At 35.2% G+C, this 22,096-nt stretch overlaps 1 protein-coding gene across 1 annotated transcript in view; it reads left to right on the forward strand.

The window, feature by feature from the left end:
• Positions 1-188: 188 nt before the first annotated feature.
• Positions 189-22,096, forward strand: part of FAM227B (family with sequence similarity 227 member B) — a 182,676-nt gene continuing 160,768 nt past the window's right edge. Inside the window, exons 1-5 of the mRNA XM_069460147.1 lie at positions 189-230; positions 3,020-3,142; positions 5,542-5,595; positions 18,818-19,049; positions 20,529-20,596. Of these exons, the coding sequence (XP_069316248.1) occupies positions 3,092-3,142; positions 5,542-5,595; positions 18,818-19,049; positions 20,529-20,596 (405 nt within the window). The 5' untranslated portion in view covers positions 189-230; positions 3,020-3,091. The remainder of the gene's footprint in view (positions 231-3,019; positions 3,143-5,541; positions 5,596-18,817; positions 19,050-20,528; positions 20,597-22,096) is intronic.

Raw genomic sequence — 22,096 nt, forward strand, 5'->3', positions numbered from 1 at the left:
AGGTAACCGGCGGTATGAGAGTGGGGCGGGTTTAGACGGGAAGTCCCGCCTCAGCCGCTCACTCAGCGGGCGGTGGCGCGCTTCTCCTCAGAGACTTGGGCGGGGAGCAGGGCTGGCATGTTGAGGCCCGGGTTCACAGCCCCGTCCCTTTGCTAGTTCTTTCTCGAGTGTAGGCAGTACCAAGTAACTGGGACGCGGTTCTCGAAATGTACTCTTAAGGCGTAATTGCAGTGAGTTGTGAGGAAATGCTGATCCTACAGCACACTTTACATTTTACCAATCCCAAAGATATTTTAGTCATGAGAAGTTGGTTCTATTTTTTTTTTTTTTTGTGGCTATATCAAGATAAGTATTTTGTGCTCTGCATAGCAATGAAAGCTGTTAGAAAAATCGTTTTTATCTTGTATCTTGATTTGGTTTATGTAAAAACATGCATATAGAATTGTGACTACTTTGTGCAGTTTTTCCAATTTGAAATTAAGCATAATGTGTGAATACGTTATTAAACCACTTATCCATTCCTCATCCCAGAGAAAACCAAACTGAGGTAGTACACATGAACAGTTGTAAGATTTAGAAACACAATGGCCAAATGTTGAGCAATGTATTTATTGAGTACTGTGAATTTATCAAGTGAGAGATAAAGGATAGAACCTTGCCCTAGAAGTGCTTATGATATCAAGTAATGTATAATATATAAAATGCAATATTCTAACTACTGAGAAAAATGCAATATGACTGATAAATTGTAGGAATTTCAAAGAGCTCACAATGGAGTAGTCAGTAAGGTTTATTGGCTGAACTTGGATAATCACTGAAGAATGATTATGCTTTAGAGCAATGTTGTTAAACTGGAAAGAGGATTGTGTAGGACCCATTGTAAGAAACGAAATGTCTTTATACTTTTTAAAAATTGAATTTAAAAAATTGAAAAATTGAGCATGACATACTGTCCTTTTTATACCTTGCTGGGCTCAATTTGTTAGTAGTTTGTTAAGGATTTTTATATCTGTGTTCTTGCAGTATATTTGATCTAAAATTTTCTTTTCTGTAATATCCGTGTCAGATTTTGGTATCAAAGTTACACTGGCTTCATAAAATGATTTAAGAAGTATTCCCTCCTTGTCTATTTCTGAAAGTTTATATTAAATTATTTTATTTCTTTAATGTTTTTTATACTATAGCCATCTGGGCCTGGAATTTCTTTGTGGAAAGATTTTAAATTATGAATTCAAGTTAAAATAGCTATTCAAGTTTACTTTATCTTATTTCACTTTTGGTGATTTTTTTAAAGGATTTGTCTGTTTCATTTAGGTTTTTGAAATTTATTGACATAAAGTTTTTAATTATATGTCCTTTAGTCATTTTTATGTCTGTAGGATCTATGATGATATCCCCTCCATCATTCCTAATATTAGTCATTTATATTTTTCTCTCTTATTTTTTTATTCACTTCTACTTTTCAAAGACCAAATTTGGTTTGTTGATTTCTCTGTTTTCATATTTTTAATTCATCAATCTCTGCTGATATCTTTCTTTTTTATACTTATTTTTCTTTTAATTTTCTAGCTTCCTAAGCACTTTAAGCTAAAGACGTTTCTTCTAAGAACAGCTTTAGCTACAAGCCAAAAATTTTGATGTGTTTTGTTTTCATTACGTTTTATTATCAGTTAGAAGAAATTTCTAATTCTCCTTATTATTTCTTCTTTGAGCCATATGTTATTTAGAAATGGATTATTTAATAATTAAGGATTTTCAGGATGTCTTTTTGTTATTGTTTTTATTTTATTTCTTTTGTAATCAGAGAACATACTCTGAATGATTTCAATTATTTGAAAATTTTTGAGACATGTCTTATGTACAGCATAGGTCCATCTTGGTGAATGTTCCATGTTTAATTATTTTAGAAGACTATATATTCCTACATTATGGGGTATAGTTGTTTTGTAAGTGTCAATTAGGTTAAGTTGCTTATTAATGTTGTTAAAATCTTTCATCTCTGTATTGATTTGTGTGTATGTGTGTACTTGATTCATTGATTGCTCAGAGAGATGTTAGATCTCCAACTATAATTGTGGTTTTGCCTATATTTCTCTTTAGTTTTATCGATTTCTGCTACATTTATCTTGAAGCTCTGTTATTAGATGCACATTTTGCATTAGTATGCCTTCTTAATGTACTGATGATTTTTCAGTATGAAGAATCTTTATTTATGCCTGATAATACTCCTTATCTTGAAGCCTACTTTGTCTGACATTAATATAGATACACCAGCTTTTTTATAATTAGTGTATGTATGGTTCTTGAATTTCCATGTTTCTTTTTTAGAATTTCCATTTCTCTTGAAATACTCTATCTTTTCATGTACTATAATCCAACCTATATTGTAAAATCTTTACATATTTTTAATAGTTTCTGTAAACTTCTTGTCTGCTAATCACAATAACTGGTTTCTCAGTTAATTGATTTATATTGACAGTATTTTTCCTGGATTATGGGTCCCATTTTCCTCCTTCTTTTTATGTTATGTAGTTGTTTTATTGTTTATTAGAAATTATGTAGAAAAAATTGTGAAGGTTGAAATTTAATTTAGTTTATTTTTCAGAGATCCCAAGCCTTTTCCTTTCTTTGGCATTTAGAGTGAGAGGCTGATCTTTGGAATCCTCCTAGAATTGAGTTGAGCTTTAGGGTTGGCTGCCATTTGACTAGATGAGATTGCCTGTGATTAATTCAACTTCCAACCTTAACCTTCATATCAACCTCTTATATCTTGTCAATATTTGAGCTGAAAGTAGTTTGGACTGAAGTTTTAGATATTTTAGTTCATCTTTACAGTCAACTGTCAGGACCCTGGAATCCAGAAACTGTGAAAATGTGCTGATTGTACAGTCTCTCTCTTTCCAGCCTCTCTACTGTTGCTTTTTATGGCAAAATTCAGAAGTGAGGTTTGGGGGTGAGGGAGAAGGGATTGTTTGACTGAGTCATTTGTGTTTGCATTTGGGTGTCTTTCAGACTCCAGTTTGATCCCCCAACTCACACTTCCACCTAAGGCCTAGCTGACTTCTCCTCATCTCTGCAAAGTTACTGCACCATGGCAAGCCAACAGAAGAGTCGATGGATTAACAGCAGAGCTGGTTACCGGGTAAGGAAGCTGCCACAGCTTTATTCTCACTTATAAAGGACATATTTCTGACTGGGTTTCAGATAATCAAAGATTCCAGGTAGGGCTGGCTTCATGGACTTGCTACCTCTGCAGTTGCACAGTGCCTGTGCTGAGAAGGGCCCTATACTTGGTTTAATGATCTGAAGCCATCATCTTGAAATTCTTAATAATTTTTTAACAAGGGACTGTGAATTTTCTCCAGTTATGTAACTGGTTCTGCTTATTGGCATTCACCACTTTTCACTAACCCCATAGAAATGTATGATTTTTATTTTGTCCAAGTTTTTATTGTTGTTACCATGGAAAGCCATGAATGTTTTGCATCCTTCTACATCCTATTCAAAGTAGGTATCTGTTTAATTTATGCTTCATGTCTTTTTAACTTTAGCCTGAGAGAACCTTGGAATTTTATATTGGAATTAGCTGAAACTTTCCTATGCAAATTTAACTTTCTTAATTCATTTTTCTAATTCCCTTTAATTTAAATGTGAATATTATTTTTAGTGCTTTGTACTAGAAGTGGTTCGACAGCCATTACAAGAAAAAAAGGTCAACGCTTTAATTGTTTTCATTAGGCTCCTTTATATTCTGTACGTTTAAAAATATATTGTTAATTCCTTTTTACCAAACTGCCATACTTACTATCCCTGAATATGTTATATCATGAATGTTTTTCTGTCTCTAAGCCTTTTGTGCACACCATCTCTCATATCTCTCACCCTGCTCAATCTAGCCCTAGAGTCCATGTTTTGTGTAAAATTTTCTTGGCATCTCTGTGTATGTTTGCTTCTGTATAAACTCTCATTTTCTATAATAGCTGTCAAATATACCCTTTATTTTACTATTATTATTGCATTATCAGTTATATATTTACTTACACTCATCATACATTTTAAACTATATTAAGAGAAAGAAATATTCTCTTTAAACTCAAACATATAATTATTTTTACAAAACATGCCTTGTGATTTTGGAATATTGTTCCTTTTATATATTAATGTGAAATATATATTTTTGTAAATAAAAATCTAATGTACTCTTTTCAGTGATGTCGCCATGGATATGAGAGTATTAGATTTCTGAATTCCTCTTATTTTTGCTTTCTTGTCACTAGATTTTTATTCTCTAGACATTTTTCATTGTTTTTAAAACATCTACACATTTCTGACATTCATCTCCTCATTTATTCATTAATTTGTGCACTATAAGTACTTATTCTGCATTGACTATGGGCCAACCACTGTGTGAAATTTAGAAAATTCAGCCGTGGTTACACCATAATTTCTATCCTCATAGAGATAATCTGCTATATGTTACTGGGGAGAAACTTTCTGGGTGCTAAGAAAGACTTGCTAGAAAAAGTGACTTTTAATTTGGTATTTGAAATAAGAGTTAAATAGAACAAGAAAGGGTTGGAAGGAGAGCGTTTGGGACATGGAGACTTCTAAACAGAAGAAAGAATATGTGCAAAGTCTGTAAGACAAGAAGGAACAAGGTGTGGTCTCAATTAAAATTAATTTGTCTAATGTTGAATGTATTTTCAACTCACAAAGAAACTACTAATAAAAATGGGATTATTGTTTATTAGACTGAAACATCCAAATATTTAACTTATTTTCACTATGTCACTAGTGTGGCTTTTTAAAATACTTTATCAGCAAGAGTAGCATGCTATTATATTTTTGGCTCTGGATTTATTATAACACCATCCATGATAGCCTGAAATTTCTTGGAACTCTTTTTTTTTTTTTTTTTTTTTTTGAGACAGAGTCTCACTTTGTTGCCCAGGCTAGAGTGAGTGCCGTGGCGTCAGCTTAGCTCACAGCAACCTCAAACTCCTGAGCTCAAGGGATCCTCCTATCTCAGCCTCCTGAGTAGCTGGGACTACAGGCATGCACCACCATGCCCGGCTAATTTTTTCTATATATATTTTTAGCTGTCCATATAATTTCTTTCTATTTTTAGTAGAGATGGGGTCTCGCTCTTGCTCAGGCTGGTCTCGAACTCCTGAGCTCAAACGATCCGCCCACCTCGGCCTCCCAGAGTGCTAGGATTACAGGCGTGAGCCACCGCGCCGGCCGGAACTCTTATAGGAATTTTAAACGAGGTCATTCAGCAAGATTCATGTGGAGCTTTTCTCTAGGAACACTATATAAGAGGGAAGCCTTTTACAGAATTTGGAGGCTCAGAATCTAAACGTTTATCTCTGTACCTTTTCAAAGTATAGGGACTTTACAAAGTGAACATTTTATAGTATCTTACAGCTCTTAAAATGATGACTTAAATATAACATCATATTTTATTTAAATAAATTATGTATAAGCATTGTGAACAATCTGAATTTATGTCAGTGAACAATACTGATTTTACTTCATTAGACAATGCCAGAACCTCCACAGAACATTGAAGAATTCCTAAAGTTTCAAAACTGGGTGAGTAGAGTCTCCTGTTTTATGTGCCAATACATCTTTTAAAAATATCAGTTATGAAAAAAATAAAATAAATAAAAATATCAGTTATGGATATATGGAAGGCTAGGAACAGACTTTAGAAATTTGAAAAATATGTTTAAATATGGAAAGTGTTTATAAATATTTATCTCCTTTTAGTAGGCTCTATGTTGCAGTTCTCCCTTTTTGCCAGTTTCTATCATTTCTATCTTTTTTTGTAATTTTAATATTTTATGCCTTCTATTCCTATCTTTCCCTTCTTATCTCCTGTTATATTTCTATGTACCTTTTTACCTTCAATTATTTTTATCCTCTCAATTCTCTATTGATAAATTCCCATATTCTCTTTGTGCTGCTCCCCCTTTATCATGGTTCTATTTCTATTTTTATTTTTTTTAATTTTTTTTATTTCAGAATATTATGAGGGTATAAAAATATTTTTATATTTTATTTTTATAAAATCCCCCTTTTCTACTATTGCTGTATCATCAACATCTCTCTTACTTACCCTGTTCATTCACTCATTTAATGATTTTTATTCACTAGCTACTATTTGCCAGATATTTTTCTGGGTACAGAAGATGCAGGAATGAAGACAGACAAAAATTCCTACCCTAATGAAATTTGTATCACCCTACTGTTAATACTTCTGCCCTATTTCTCTATACTTTCACACTTTCAAAAATTTCTTTTCAGTTCTTCAGGTACTGATGAGTTAATTCCAATTCCTTCTTTATCTATATATTACATGTGATCTTCCTTGTTATTTACTTCTTATCCTATGTGTTTTTATTTTTTGCTTCCATGTAACTTTTATCTGGTAGTACCTTCATTCATATTCTCTTAGTTCATTAGTATAAGTTTTTGTTAATAGGCCTGCTAGATTTGTATCCAGACCTGAGGGATACTCAGCTCCCTACTGTGATTTTTCTCAGAGGATCAAAGTTACTATATGATAGAGAGAATACTTATTTCAATCTCCTTCTCTTTCTTCAGAGATTAGCTTGTTGAATTTATTTGTTTATTCACTTATTTATTCATTCATCCATTCACTAATTCATTTAGATCTCTTATATCAAAGCCAAGATAAGGGAAGAAGAGGTGACTAATCAACACTTCTCCCGTTAACACTAGTCATGCTTCTTATTTTTTACCTTTTGTTGGATACTTCAGCACTGTCTTTTGGTCTTTGGGATGTGGGTGAAGACCTAACCATGTATTCACTAAACAAAATTTTCTTCAAACTTTAGGAGAGCCCTTTTGTCTATCTACTCTTCCTTCTCCATCTCTAATTTTGTACTAATGTATAATAATTTGTGTTTATGCCACTGCCAAAGTTAATTGCTATAATTAAACATAACAAATATGTAGCCAATTATCAATTCACTGCCGTTATTTTAAATAAGACAAATGTTTTCCTGGAGTTATCACTGAGGACCATCGTGATATAATGTAGAATTTAACTCTGTAGGGAACAGAAATTTCTAGTCAATCCTTTTGTTCTTTTGAGATTTTAATCAATTTATTTCCTTTGAATTAATATAATCACTGTGGACTGTGGATGTTTAAATCCTAGTACTGTTGATTTCCCCTCTGGTAATGACATCATTTTTGCCTGACAGCTCATGCTCCTGTTAGCTGCTAGTTGACTCCTGTTTACCTTCTCTAAGTCTGGCTATAAAATTTACTTTTCAGATGACATTCTATTCAAGAGATATCTGGTTGAAGGTGTTTAAACATCACCTTCTTTGTGTTAATGGCTTTGGGACACCAGTCAATCCATTTTTTACCTTGGTAATACAAAGACAACAGAGTCTCATCAGACTTGTAGAATTTCAGGATACTTTATTCATCTTATAATATGTTAATACTTTGATATCTTGGGAATAAGGATTGTGATATCTAAAGTCTGGCATCAAGGATACATATTCAGAAAAGTTTGTACATATTGTAAAATCTTTTCAAATTCCTTTTAGCCTCTTGGTATTCCATCATTTTCCCCTAACAACAGCAACACATGACCCATAAAGACTATTTTCAAAAGTGGCTGTCATTCTAAATTGACAATGTTTGTCTTCAGGTATTTTATCCTGTAATATTATCTTTTTCTTCTGAGATCTTTTTAATTTTTGACACAATTTTCCTGATTTCAATGCTGGAAAACTTCTCCAAGTGCTTATGGCTCTTACTTAAGACATACATTTGGAAAACTTGGGAGAGGATATTTATCTACATAATACTCTTTTTTTCCAAAATGGTAAGGGGGACTTGATCCCTGTGGAAAAAGTTTTCCAGTATTGAAATCTGGGTATTATTTGAGTCTCTGTTATTATTAGAGAGCTTGGCTAATAAATAAGGACATGTATGATGGGTTTAGGATGCTTTTAAAAGAAGATAAAAGGAGGTAGAACAGACATTTAACACTTCTGATTTGAAAACTTCAGATTTCTTTTCCTTTAGCTAAATCTCCAGTATATTTTATCCAAATTCTATTAAAGAATTTCATCCTATACAAGTCTCCTACCACTCTAAAATGGATTTTCTTACTTATAAACTTGTAATTATGTTGACTAACTTTCTTTGTTTTGCTATTATTTGATTATATTAAAAGATAATCTCATATTTCTATTTGTAGATATTAATGTTCTGGTTTCTCTTACCTTCCCCTTCTCTTCATTTCTTTTCTTTTTCTTTCTTTATATCTCCTTCTCTTCCCGAACAATTTAGTCCTAAAGCCATTTGGGGGCCAAAACAATGCAGGGTTCCACACTGGTGGTAGAGGGTACTATGGTGGCCCATAGCAAGCTATCTGAGCTCACCCATAGTGAGGAGGATGTCTGTGTGACACCATAGGTGTCAGGGTCCAAGGTAATGATGATGATATTCACGCATAGTGGGGAGAAGAGGAAGGTAGCCTTCACTCTGGTGTGGGAAGTCAAAGATCAAGTGTGGGTAAGGAGGATTGGAATTAGAGGTATCAGAATAGACTCATGGTTTTGAATATATAAAAGTAAAAAAAAAAAAAAAAAAAAAAAAAGACTGAGGAGGAATGACATTACCAAGATGGCAGAGTAGGACTTTCTAGTGCTCATCCTTTTGCAGAAATATCAATTTGAACAATTATTGATGCATGAAAATACCTTCACAAGAGCTAAGGAATCCAGGTAAGATATTACAGCACCTGTGTATAGCACAAAAATAATAAAAGATACATTGTAGAGGGTAGGAAGGACATTTTCATATAACCCACATCACCTTTCCCCCACACCAGGACAGAACAGCATGGAGAGATATCCTTCATGTAGGGAAAGGGGAATGAAATAAACATATGACTTTGCTATGGACCCCAGCTAAAAGACTATGCACATCTTTCCCCTACAGCCCCAGGCTCCAGGCCTACACCTGTGGACCCAACCTCCAGGCCCACCCCAGTTGCAGGACAGCCCCATGGCCCCAGGCTGGCCCTCTCAGACTCAGACCCTAGGCCTGCCATGGCCAGCCCCCTTGGACTCTTACTTAAGGCTAGCACATCTGGACCCAGGCTTTAAACTGGCCCCTGTGGACTCAGGTTCCAAACTCACTCTAGTGAGAGGCTGCCTCAGGCTCCAAGCCAGTCAGTACTAGGAGTCTTCTGGGTTCAGGTCCACTGGAATGGACCTGGGCTAGAACTCCCCCAGTAGACCCCAGCACCAGGTCATCCTCATGACCAAGGCTCCAGGATTGCTCTTGAGGCTCAGGTTCAAGGCTGACTCCCACAGACATAGGACCTAGGATGTCCCCCAAAACAGACTTTGGGCCCACTCTAGCATGAGGCCAGTCCCCATGGAGTCCGACTCTAGGCTTGTCCTCATGGTCCCAGGGACCAGACCAACTACCTTGAACCTAGGTGCTAGGCCTACCCCAGCGAACCTTAGTTATAGGCTGGCCACAACAGAATCAGAACCATCTCCATGGACCCAGGCCCATTCCAAGTCCAGGCCAGCCTCCTCAGATTCAAGCTCAATGATCACCCCAGTGTCAGATCAGCCAATGTGGACCCAGACTCCAGGCCTGTCCCTACAGACTGAATTGACAGGCTTAACCCAATGGACCTCTGTGTCAAGTTGGCCCCCATTGTCTCAGGACCCAGGCTCACTGCAGTGGACAAATACTTAAGGTCCCCTGTGGACCTAGGCACCAGTCTTGCCCACACCCTGACTCAGGTAATAGGCCAGCTTGCCTGACAAATCCAGCATCAAGTCCACCCACTGACCCCACCAAAGAGCTTGCCCAGAATTTCTAGATGGGCTGACATGTGAAGGGTTTTCATGCTGAAATTAATCTGTAAAGACTAAAAGAGGTACCTGTTTATTCATATGTGCAGACATCACAGCAAAGCTACAAGGATCACACATAATCAGGGAAATATGACATCACCAAAGGAATAAAATAAAACACCAGTTACCAACCTAAATAAATGGAGATCTACAAACCACCTGACAAAGACTTCAAAATAATCATCTTAAAGAGCCTCAGAGAGCTACAAGAGAACACAAACAGCTAAAGAAAATCAGGAAAACAATAAAAGAATAAAATTAGAAGTATAAAAAAGATAGAAACCATAAAAAAGAACCAAATAAAAATTTGGAGCTGAAGAACATGACTAAAGTGAAAAATTCCATAGCTTCAACAGCAGCCTTAATCAAGCAGAAGAATCAGTGTGCTCGAATATAGGTCATTTGAACAAAAAAGTCAGAGGAACACAAAGAAAATAGAATGAGGAATAGCAAAGAAAGCCTACAAGACCTATGGAACACTGTGAAGTGAACCAATATATGCATTATGAGAGTTCCAGAAAAAGTAGGAAAAGAGAAAGGAGTGGGAAGCTTATTTAAAGAAAGAATGACAGAAAATTTCCCAAACCAGGAGAGGGAAATAAACATCAGGATCCATGAATCCCAAAGAACCCCAAATAAAGGAAATACAAAGAGTTCTTCACCAAGGCACATTGTAATGAAATTCTCAAAAGTCAAAGTTAAGAGGGAATTTTGAAAGCAGGAAAAAAAAAGTTATACGTTACATATGTTACATACGTGGGAAGTCTGATGAGACTATAAGCATATTTCTCAGCAGAAACTTTGGAAGCCAGGGGAGAGTAGGATGATATATTAAAAATGCTAAAAGAAAAAAACCTTCCAACCAAGGATCTGATACCTGACAAGGCTGGCATTCAGAAATGGATTAGAGATAATGACTTTCCCACACAAACAAAAGCTCAGGAGTTCATCACCACTAGACAAGACTTTCATGAAATGCTGAAGGGAGGTCTTCAAGTTGAAAAGAAGGACACTAACAATGCAAACACATATGAAAGTATAAAACTCACTATAAAGGTGGGAATATAGTAAAATTCAGAATACACTAATAATGTATTGGTGGTACATAAATTACTTTTTTTTTTTGCCAAACTCATTTTTATTTATATTTATTTATTTTTATTTTTATTTTAGGATATTATGAGGGTACAAACATTTTGGTTACATTTTATGTCTTTGCCTCACCCAAGTGAGGATTAGAGGCATGCCCTTCCCCTCTACAATGCTAACGGCGTCCATTACATAAATTACTTTTAACTCTAGTATAAGAGTTAAAAGACAAAAATATTAAAATAACTATAGTTATAATAATTTTTAATGGATACATGATATATAAAAGATGTAAATGGTACCTCAATAGCATGAAATATGGAGAGAGGTAAAGTGTAGAGTTTTTGTATGTGGTCCATGTTAAGTTGTTATCTTCTCGAAATAAAATAAATATAATAACTATAAGATGTTTTATGTAAGCCTCATGTAACCACAAGAAAAATCTAGTATAGATACACAAAAGATAAAGAGAAAGGAATCAAAGCATACCACTAAAAAGTCAAATCACAAAGAAAGACAGCAAGAGGGGAAGAATGGAGCCCGGGAACTACAAAATCATTAGAAAACAATTAACAAAATGGTAGTAGTAAATCCTTACATAGCAATAATTACTTCAAGTATGAGTGGATTAAATTCTCCAATCAACAAATATAAGTGGTTCGATAGATTTTAAAAAGGCCCAATTATAGTCTGCCTACAAAAGACACAGGTTAGCTTTAAGGACACACATAGGCTGAAAGTGAAGAAATGGGAAAACATACTCCATGGAAATGATAACAGAAAGAGCAAGAGTGGCTACATTTATATCATACAAAATAGACTTTAACTCAAAAGCTTTAAAAAGAGAGAAAGAGGGTGATTACATAATGATAAAGGGTTCAGTTCATCAAGAGGATATAACAGTTGTAAATATAGGTGCACCAAACATAGCACCTAAATATATAAAGCAAATACTAACAGAACTGAAGGGAGAAATCATAAGAAATAAAATAATAATAGAAGAGCTCCATATCCCACTTTCAACAAAGGATAGATCATGAATACAGAAAATCAATAGGAAATAGAGGACTTGAGCAGTACTGTAGACCAAATGGACCTAATAGACATATGCAGAACACTCCATTCCAGCTGCAGAATACACAGTCTTCTCAAGCGCACACAGAACATTCTCCATAATAGATCCTATGTTGGGCCACAAAAGAAGTCTTAACATATCTAAGAGGATTAAAATCATATCAAGTATATTTTTCAATAAAAATGTTATAAAACTAGAAATCAGTTCTGGGAGGAAAACTGGAAAATTCACAAATATGTGGAACCTAAACGACATGCTTCTGAACAACCAATGGTCAAAGAAGAAATGAAAAAAGAAATCAAAAAATATCTTGAAATAAATGAGAATGGAAATAAAAATGCCAAAAACTTATGGCCTGCAACAAAAACAGTTCTAAGAGGGAAGTGTACAGCAATAAATGCCTACATTAAGAAAAAAAAGACCTCAAATATTCAACCTAACTTTATGCCTAAAGGAACTAGAACATGAAGAACTAACCAAGCCCAAAATGAGTAGAAGGAAGAAAATAATAAGAATCAGAGCAAAAATAAATGAAAGAGAGACTAGAAAAACTATAGAAATTATCAGTGAAACTCAGAGCTATTTTTTTTCTTTTTTGTTTTGGTATCTTTTTTTAATTTTATTTCATCATAGTATGGGGGTACAAAAGTTTAGGTTATATATATTGCCCTTGCCCCCTCGAGTCAGAGCTTCCCCTTGAGTCGGAGCTTCAAGCATGTCCATCCTCGTAAGAGCTATTTTTTTAAAAAGGTAAACAAAACTGGCAAACCTTTAGCTAAAATAATAAAAAATAGAGAAGATTCAAATCAGAAATGAAAGAAGAGACATTATAGTAAATACCACAGAAATACAAAGGATTATGAGACTACTATGAAAAATTGTATACCAACAAATTGGATAAGTTAGAAGAAATGGATAAATTTCTATAAATATACAACCTGCCATGACTAAATCATGAAGAAATGTAAAATCTGAACAGACCAATAACAAGTAAGGGGATTGAATCAGTAATTGAAAACCTCCCAACAAACAAAAGCCTGAGACCCTTTGCCTTCACTGTTGGAGTCCACCAAACATTTAAAGAGGAATTAATACCAATCTTTCTCAAACTTTTCTAAAACAATGAAGAGAATGAAACACCTACAAACTCCTTTTATATGGCCAGTATTATCCTGAGAGACCAACTACCAAGGGATTAGAAGCCTGGTAGGTGGGAGTGTTTGCTTTTCCTCCCCTCACACCGGTGGTGGTCTGCCAGCTCCCATTCTGTCAGAAGGCCTTTCTGCCTGGATGAATCCAGGTGCTACTGCCATTGGTGAACTGAGAGATTCTTGGGAATAGAGCCCTGGGCTACAGACCCTTGTAGGGTTTCTTTCTGTCACCATGGATCTGAGCTGAGACTGTGGGCCTCATAATACCTGCACACATGCTGAGTGCTTCTATCAAGCTGGGTAAATCGCAGTTCCTGTCTCCCTGTTGCTGGATCCCACAAGAACATTCCTTAGCACCCACTTGGACTGTGGCAACCATAAAGGAATGAGGAGACAGGAGAGTAGCAGTGTTCCTGGAGTTCTAACCTGGTAGGCAGGCTTCCCCAAGGGGACTGGGATGTGCCATGAATGCTTTTTAGGACAGAGGAAGGTGGAATGCATACTCTCCTGTACCAGAGAGCCCTTGGGTCATGATCCAAAGTTGTCTGTGTCCCTCCCGGTACAGATGTTCCCCACTATTTGGGGCTGTCTCCTTCTCCTCCCCTCTCCCACACACTGCCACAGAGGCAGCTGTGGCTGAAAGCCTGTTGCTACTCAGGAATGGTGAGTGTTCTGCAGGGCACCAGTAAGCCGGGGCACCTGGGAGCAGCTGCTCCACCTCTGACAGATTTTCTATCACATCCAGGCTTCCATGGAGCTTCAGGATCACTCCCTTCCCACAAAAAAAGAAGCTTTGGGTGCTTTCTTTTGCCTCAAGGACAAAAGCTACTGCCTCCACTGAGGGAGAGCAGGGCTAGCAGTCCTCTCCCTGAACTGCAAGCTGCCTATCTCTTTTTCAAGGAACCCACCACCATCCCTGGAGGCAAGTCCATGACACAACCATACCTCCACTGCTGAAGCACTTCAGCCACAGTGCACACCCAGTCTGATAACCCTACATACAGTGGTTGAGCTGCCTCCACCACCTCTGTTGCAGCTGGACCAGGTTGAGAGCTAGGAATCTGGGTACTTTTGTGCCGCCAAAGGACAGAGACTGCTGCCGTTGCCAAGAGAGGGAGATATGAGTGGATTGTGTGTCCCACAGTTGCCCACCTCTGCTGATCTTGTCAAAAGAGGCCTAACCTTCCTGTCTCAGACTCACAATCTCCTGCTTGAGCATTGTTCTAGAGCAGGAGAACACCCCACCCCTCACTATTGTAGCCAGTACCTGGACCCAGGGAGGATTGAGAGCAAGTGTGCCAGCTCAGTCTTGGTCTGATCTGCCCAGGACTCGAGCATGCCATTCAGGTAGGATGGTAAAACTACACAGATACATGAAAATTAAAAAAACTGCCACTGAATGTCCTTGGGTCAATGACAAAATCAAATTAGAAATTAAAAAATGTTTTTAAAAAATGGCAAAAGCAATACAAGCTACTAAAATCTCTGCAATGCATAAAAAGCAGTGCTAAGAGGGAAGTTAATAGCATTAAATGCCTACATCAAAAGGGCAGAATGGACACAAAGTAACAATCAAATGGCACACCTCAACGAACTAGAAAAACAAGAGCAAACCAAACCCAAAGCTAGCAAAAGAAAAGAAATAACAAAGATTAGAGCAGAACTAAACAAAATGGAAACTAGTAAAACAATACAAAGGGTCAATGAAATGAAAAGTTTGTCCTATGAAAAGATAAACAAAATCAATAGACCACTAGCTAGCCTAACCAATGATAGAAGATAAAGGATTCAAGTAACCTCAATGAGAAATGAAAAAGGGAACATTACAAATGATACCAAAGAAATACAAAATACCATCAAAGACTATATGAAAACCTCTACACACACAAACTAGAAAAGTTAGAAGAAATGAATAAATTTTTGGAAACACACAACCTCCCAAATTTGAATCAGGAAGAAATAGAAATCCTGAACAGACCAATAATAAGTAGCAAGATTGAAGCAGTAATAAAAAAATCTTCCAACAAAAAAACAAAGCCCAGGACTAGATGGTTTCACAGCTGAATTCTACCAGACTTACAAAGAATAACTGGCACCAGTCTTACTTTCGCCTTTCCGTAACATCAAGAAGAAGGGAATCCTCCCTCATTCTAGGAAGCCTATATCACCCTGATACCAAAACTAGGAAAAGATACAACAAAAAAAGAAAACTACCAACCAATATCCCTCATGAACATAGATGCAAAAATCCTCAGCAAAATACTAGCAAAATAAATCAAATAGCACATCAAAAATATAATTCGCCATGATCAAGTGGGTTTTATCCCAGGAATGCAAGAATGGTTCAACATATGCAAATCAATAAATGTTATTCACCACATAAACAGAAATAAAAACAAAAACCATATGATCTTCTCAATGGATGCAAAAAAAACCATTTGATAAAATACACCCTGCCTTCATCATAAAAAACCCTCAACAAAGGAGACATAGAAGGAACATACCTCAAAATAATAAAATCCATATATGACAAACCCACAGCCAACATCATACTTAATGGAGAAAAGTTTAAAGCATTCTCCCAAAGAAGTGGAAAAAGACAAGGGTGACCACTGTCACCATGTCTATTCAAGATAGTATTGGAATTCCTAGCCAGAGCAATCAGGCAAGAGAAAGAAATAAAGGGCATCCAAATCAGAGTAAAGGAGGTAAAACTATTCCTATTTGCTGATGATATGATCTTATATGTAGAAAACCCTAAAGACACTTGCAGAAGACTCCTAGAATTGATAAATTCAATAAAGTCTCAGATTACAAAATTAATGTACACAAATCAGTAGCATTTCTATACACTAAGAGCAGTCAAGCTGAGAGTCAAATCAAGAACTCAGTACCATTTACAATGGCTGCAAAGAAAATAAAATGCCTAGGAATAAATTTAACTAAGAAGGTAAAAGATCTCTAAAAGGAGAGCTACAAAACACTGATTAAAGAAATCATAGATGTCACAAGCAATGTAAAAGTGTCCCATGCTTATGGATTAGATACTCAATATTGTTAAAATGTCCATACTGCTCACAGTGACTTACAGATTCATTGCAATTTCCATCAAAATACCAAGGTAATTTTTCACAGAATTAGCAAAAATGATCCTAAACTTCTTATAGAACCCAAAAGAGCCCAAATAGCCAAAGCAATCCTAAGCAAAAAGAACAAATACAGGCATAACATTATTAGGCTTCAAATTATACTACAAGGCTATAGTAACCAAAACAGCACAGTACTGTTATAAAGGTAAACACACAGAGCAAAGGAATAGAATAGAGAACCCAGAAGTAAAGCCATATATCTACAAACAATGGATTTTTAACAAAGCAGACAAAAACGTACACTGGAGAAGGAATGTCCCATTCAATACATAGTGCTGGGAAAACTGGATAGCCACATGCAGGAGAATGAAACTTGATCTCTATCTCTTACCCTATACAAAAATTAACTCAAGATGAATTTTAAAGACTTAAATATAAGATCTGAAACCATAAAAATTGTAGGAAATAAAACAGGAAAAACTCTCTAGACATTGGCCCAAGCAAATAATTTGTGACTAAGTCTCCAAATACAAATACAGCAACAACAAAACTAAATAAATGGTGCTTAATTAAATTAAAAGGTTTCTGTACAGGAAAGAAAATAATCAACAGAATGACAGAAAACCTACAGAATGGGAGAACATATTCACAAACTACATCTGCCAGAGAACTAATATCCGGAATTTACAAGAAGTTAAACAAATCAGTAAGAAAAAAAATAATAATACCCCCATCAACAGTGGGTAAAAGACATGAGCAGATTTTTTTCAGAAGAAAATGTACAAATGCCCAACAAACATATTGTAAAATGCCCAACACCTCTAATTGTCATAGGAATGTAAATTAAAACCACAATAAGATACCACCTCTCCCTGTTAGAATGGCCAGTATGAATAAGTCAAAAAACAATGGATGTTTGCATGGAAATGGTGAAAATTGAATGCTTATACACTGTTGGTGGGAATGTAAATTAGTACAACCTCTATGGAAATATTATGGCTATTTCCTAAAGAACTAAAAGGAGACCAATCATTCAATTCAGCAATCCCAATACTGAGTATTTATCCAAAGGAAAGGAAGTCATGATATCAAAAAGACACCTTTACTCATATGTTTATCACATCACAATTTACAATTGTGAAGATAAAGGATCAGCCTAAGTGCCTATCAACTTATGAGTGGAGATAGAAAACGTGGTGTGTGTGTGTGTGTGTGTGTGTACACCATGCAGTACTACTGAACCATAAAAAGGAATGGAATAACATCTTTTGCAGCAACTCAGATAGAGGTGGAGACCGTTATCCTAAGTGAAGTATCTCAGGAATAGAAAAACAAATATTAATACCACATGTTCTCACTTATAACTGGGAGCTAAACAATGAGTATATGTGGGCATAAAGTGGTATAATGGACATTGGAAATTAAGAAAAGAGGGGGGTGGGAGGGGGTGAGGGATTAAAAAATCACCTATTGTGTACAATGTACACTATTCTGGTGATGGATACACTAAGAGCCCGGACTTCACCATTATACAATTCATCCATATAATAAGAAACACTTGTACCCACTAAATCTATTGAAATATTAATAATTTTAAAAAAGAAAGACAGTTACTGGATGATCTCACTTATATGTGGAATCTATAAAAATGGAACTCATAGGAACACAGAGTGGAAGGGGCTTGTTGGGGAAGGGAGAGAAATGAGTTAAAACGTCCAAAGTTTGTGAGACATGATGAATAAATTCTGGAGAGTTATTGGTCAGCATAGTGATTATACTTAATAATGTATACTTGAAAATTGCTAAGAGAGTATATCTTACATGTTCTTACCACAAAACAAAACCTATGTCAGGTAATGGATACCTTAATTAGTTTTATTTTGGCAATCATTTCACAATGTATACACTTATCAAACCACATTTTATACCATAAATACACACAATTTTTATTTTTCAATTATACCATAGTTAAGCTAGAAAAAATTAAACATAAATAAAAACTCTGACTCCTAATCCTCACCTTTTCCTCTCCCAAAATACTAAAGAACTGTTGTAGACTGAAAGGGACTAAAGAGACATGAGGGCTAAACATAATATTTGATTCTGAATTATATTCTTTTGCTATAAAGGACATTATTGCTTCAGTTGAAACTTGAGTCTGGAGATTAGATAGAAGCAATGTGTCAGTGCCAATTTCCTGATTCCAGTGGTTACATTGTGATTATTTAGAAGAATGTTCTTGTTTTTCATAAACATACAGTAAAGTTTTAAAAGATGATAAACTATCACATAAGCATCTTATTCTCAAATGATTTAGAAAAATAGTTTTTGTAAAGTTTATGATTATTTCAATTTTTTTAAATGTTTAATAAAAATAGTGCTGTGGAATAAAATCTCAAATTTTAGCTCATTGGTTTTGAACTCTATCATTTACATTCATTAAAAATGGCTTAAGTTGTATTGTCTCTTTCACATTTTTTGCAGGATTATTGGCCAAGGGATATCTGTTTTATAGATGATGATGAATGGTCACGTACTCTGAACAAAATAAAAGAAGATAGTTCATTTGATTCAATTTATACACATCTATGGGAAAATGTCCCTCGAATATTTGAATCAATCATAATCATGGAGTCAAGATTAAATGAATGTTCACTTCTTTTACAAAACCATGCCTCTAAAATATTTGAGTGGACAAGCATGATTTGCGAACCAAGTAAGTCTTATTTTTTATGAGTAAAGTAATGATCAGTTGTGTGTGCGTCTGTGTGCATGTCTATGTTTCATAAAGAATGAAATCCTAAGGCATAAAATGTTTTAAAATAAAAAAATTATTTTAAAAACCTCTTCATTTCAAAATGGATCAATACAGATTTTTAGTTGAACATAAACATATTTCAGAGACAGTGTTACTAGGACAAAGCATAAAACAGTTATCAGACTGTTCAACTCACTTAAACTGGAGTGGAGGTAGTAGAATATCAGGGAAACAGGAAAATAAGATTGCATCAACTGATACTGTTACTAGAAACAAGCAAATCAGCAAGGGTCAGAATAGGAGAATAGAAATACCTCAAACCTAAATAATGGGGGAGAGTTGACCTGTGTGTGCTAGGTTAGCTTGTAGGAGTATTTAGTATTCAGTATGGAATAACTAAATAAATGAAAAGCATATCTGCAAGAGATGATAATTTTTACTTCTTTTCAGTATTTGTGTAACTTTTTTCTTATCTGATATTGATTAACATTTCCAGAATAGTTTTAAATACTAATGGTAATTCTTGTTCTATTCTTGATTTAATGGATAAACATCATATATAAGCCTTGAAAAAGATGGTATTGGTTGTACTTATAAAGTATTTTTATGTATTAAAAAATTTGATTAGTTATGTTATTTAGATATTTAAAATCCATTTTTGGACTTACATTTGTCTAATTCTGGGAATGTGCTTAAATACACTATTTAATACAATGCTATTAAATTCTGTATTTTAAATTTTCTTGTTATTTTAAATTTTTAAAATTTTACATATTTTTTGAATTCATAGAAGCTATATATATAGCTTGTGTGTGTATATATATGTACACCTCTGTACACAGAGGTGTACATATATATACACAGACATGCACATAAATTCTTTTTGTAAAGAAATAAAATCTTTACAAGTAAACAGAGCAATGAATACACATATCCCTTCATACCTTCCTCCTGCTTAAAAACATAATTTTATATATATTCATTGTCCTCAATATATAAATATCAGAATGTGGATCAAAATATAGGTTATCTGACTTCATAGCTCCCCATAATCTTTCAATGGGCCATGTTCCACAGTACCATACTTTATTGAATTTAAGGTAACCGTGAAACAACCAAATGTAAGTGGCTGAGCTATTTGAAATATGTAGATTTGTTCATTAGGGAGGGATTGAGGTAAATCTTTAGATATAGGTGTAAGCGGCATAGACATGTTAGTTAGAACATGATATTTTAGGGAAAAAAAAACAGGAAGCAGAAAATATACTGTATATAATAGTTCCAGTTATTTATTGAACTAAGATATGTGTTTAGCATGTGCTCATTAAAATAGCTAGTTGATCTGACTGAATAGTTTCCAATATAATTTCTTTAAGTATTTAAAATTTTCTTTATTTTTAGAAGATGTGTATATATAGTGAATTATTTTTTTTAAAGGTTCCTACAGAAAATTGGAAAAATACCGGACATTGCTAAAGAAGTACCATAAGAAAAAAAAGATAATGGTATAGTATTTATGTTTTGTTTTGTTTGTTTGTTTGTTTTGTTGACACAAAGTCTCACTCTGTTGCCCAGGCTGGAGTGCAGTGGCATCATCATAGCTATTGTAGCACCAACCCCTGGGCTCAAGCTATCCTCCTACCTCTGCCTACCCAGTTGCTAGGATTCCAGGCATAAGCCACCATGCCCAGCTGGTATTTATGTTTTTATCATCATTAAAAAATTATGTTTTCACAGAAAGTATAAACACTATAATTCAACAAATATGTACTGATAACATTTTTAAAAATCTTTTAGTTTTTTGTCATCTATCTATCATCTATCTGTTTTTAAAATAGCTGGACTCATCTTTTCATGCTCTGTATTAGAGTGCTATATCCTCACATCACTATAAGTTATTTGAAGACAATGTATACATACTCTATCCTTTGGTTATTTAATAATTTATGTTAAGTTCATTAAATATGAAATGTTTGATTTCAAATCAAAGGTGTAGCTTATTATATCTCAAACAAGAAGCAGTGCAATTAATCTAAGTATGCACTTAAACTATTGACAACGTTTTACCATCTTAATGGTAGCTTGTTTATGCCAGCAGTGAAGAAGCCTGGAGAGCAAGTGGCAATGAAATCGCCAAAGGCATTTTCCACAGCTCATTGAGAATAGAATATTTTCCTTGCAAGAAGTGGTCCAAATCCTGGAAGAAGGGGTAGTCAGTTGGTGCGAGGTCTGGTGAATATGGTGGATGACAGAGTTTCCAAGTCCAGCCTGTGTAGTTTGAACAGTGTTGTTTGTGCGACATGTGTTTGATGTTGTCTTGCAAGAGGATTGGCCTGTCTCTGCTGACCAATCTAGGCTGCTTAATCACAAACATCCTCATCATTTCATCCAATTGGGTGCAGTACACATCCACTGTAATGGATTGACCAGTTTTCATGAAGCTGTAGTGGATAATACCAGCGCTGGACCACCGAACAGACACCATTAGCATTTTTTTTATGAATATTCGGTTTTGGACTGTGTTTCAGCACTTCATCTTTATCCAGCCATTGTGCTGAATGCTTGTGAGTGTCAAAAAGAAGCCAGTTTTCATCACATGTAACAATATGAAGTAGAAATGGTTCGCCTTTATGTCATGACAGCAAAGAAAGGCAAGCTTCGAGAGGGTTTCTCTTCTGACGTTCATTTAATTCATGTGGAACCTATCTATCCACTTTCTTTACCTTGCTTATTTGTTTCAAATGGTCCAATATTGTTGGAATAGTAACATCAAACCTTGCTGCTAATTCATGCTTAGGTTGAGATGGATTTGCTTCCACTACAGCTTTCAGCTCATTATTATCCACTTTGGTGTCAGGTCTGCCCGCGTGGCGCATTTTCAAGTTTAAAATCACCAGAATGAGACTTCTCAAACCATCGACATTCTGTGCATTCATTAGCCACATCTTTCCCAAACATTTTGTTGATATTTTAAGCTGTCTGCACTGCATTTGTTCCGGGATGGA

This window comes from Eulemur rufifrons, chromosome 2 (assembly GCF_041146395.1).
Source record: "Eulemur rufifrons isolate Redbay chromosome 2, OSU_ERuf_1, whole genome shotgun sequence".
Taxonomy (NCBI): Eukaryota; Metazoa; Chordata; class Mammalia; order Primates; family Lemuridae; genus Eulemur; species Eulemur rufifrons.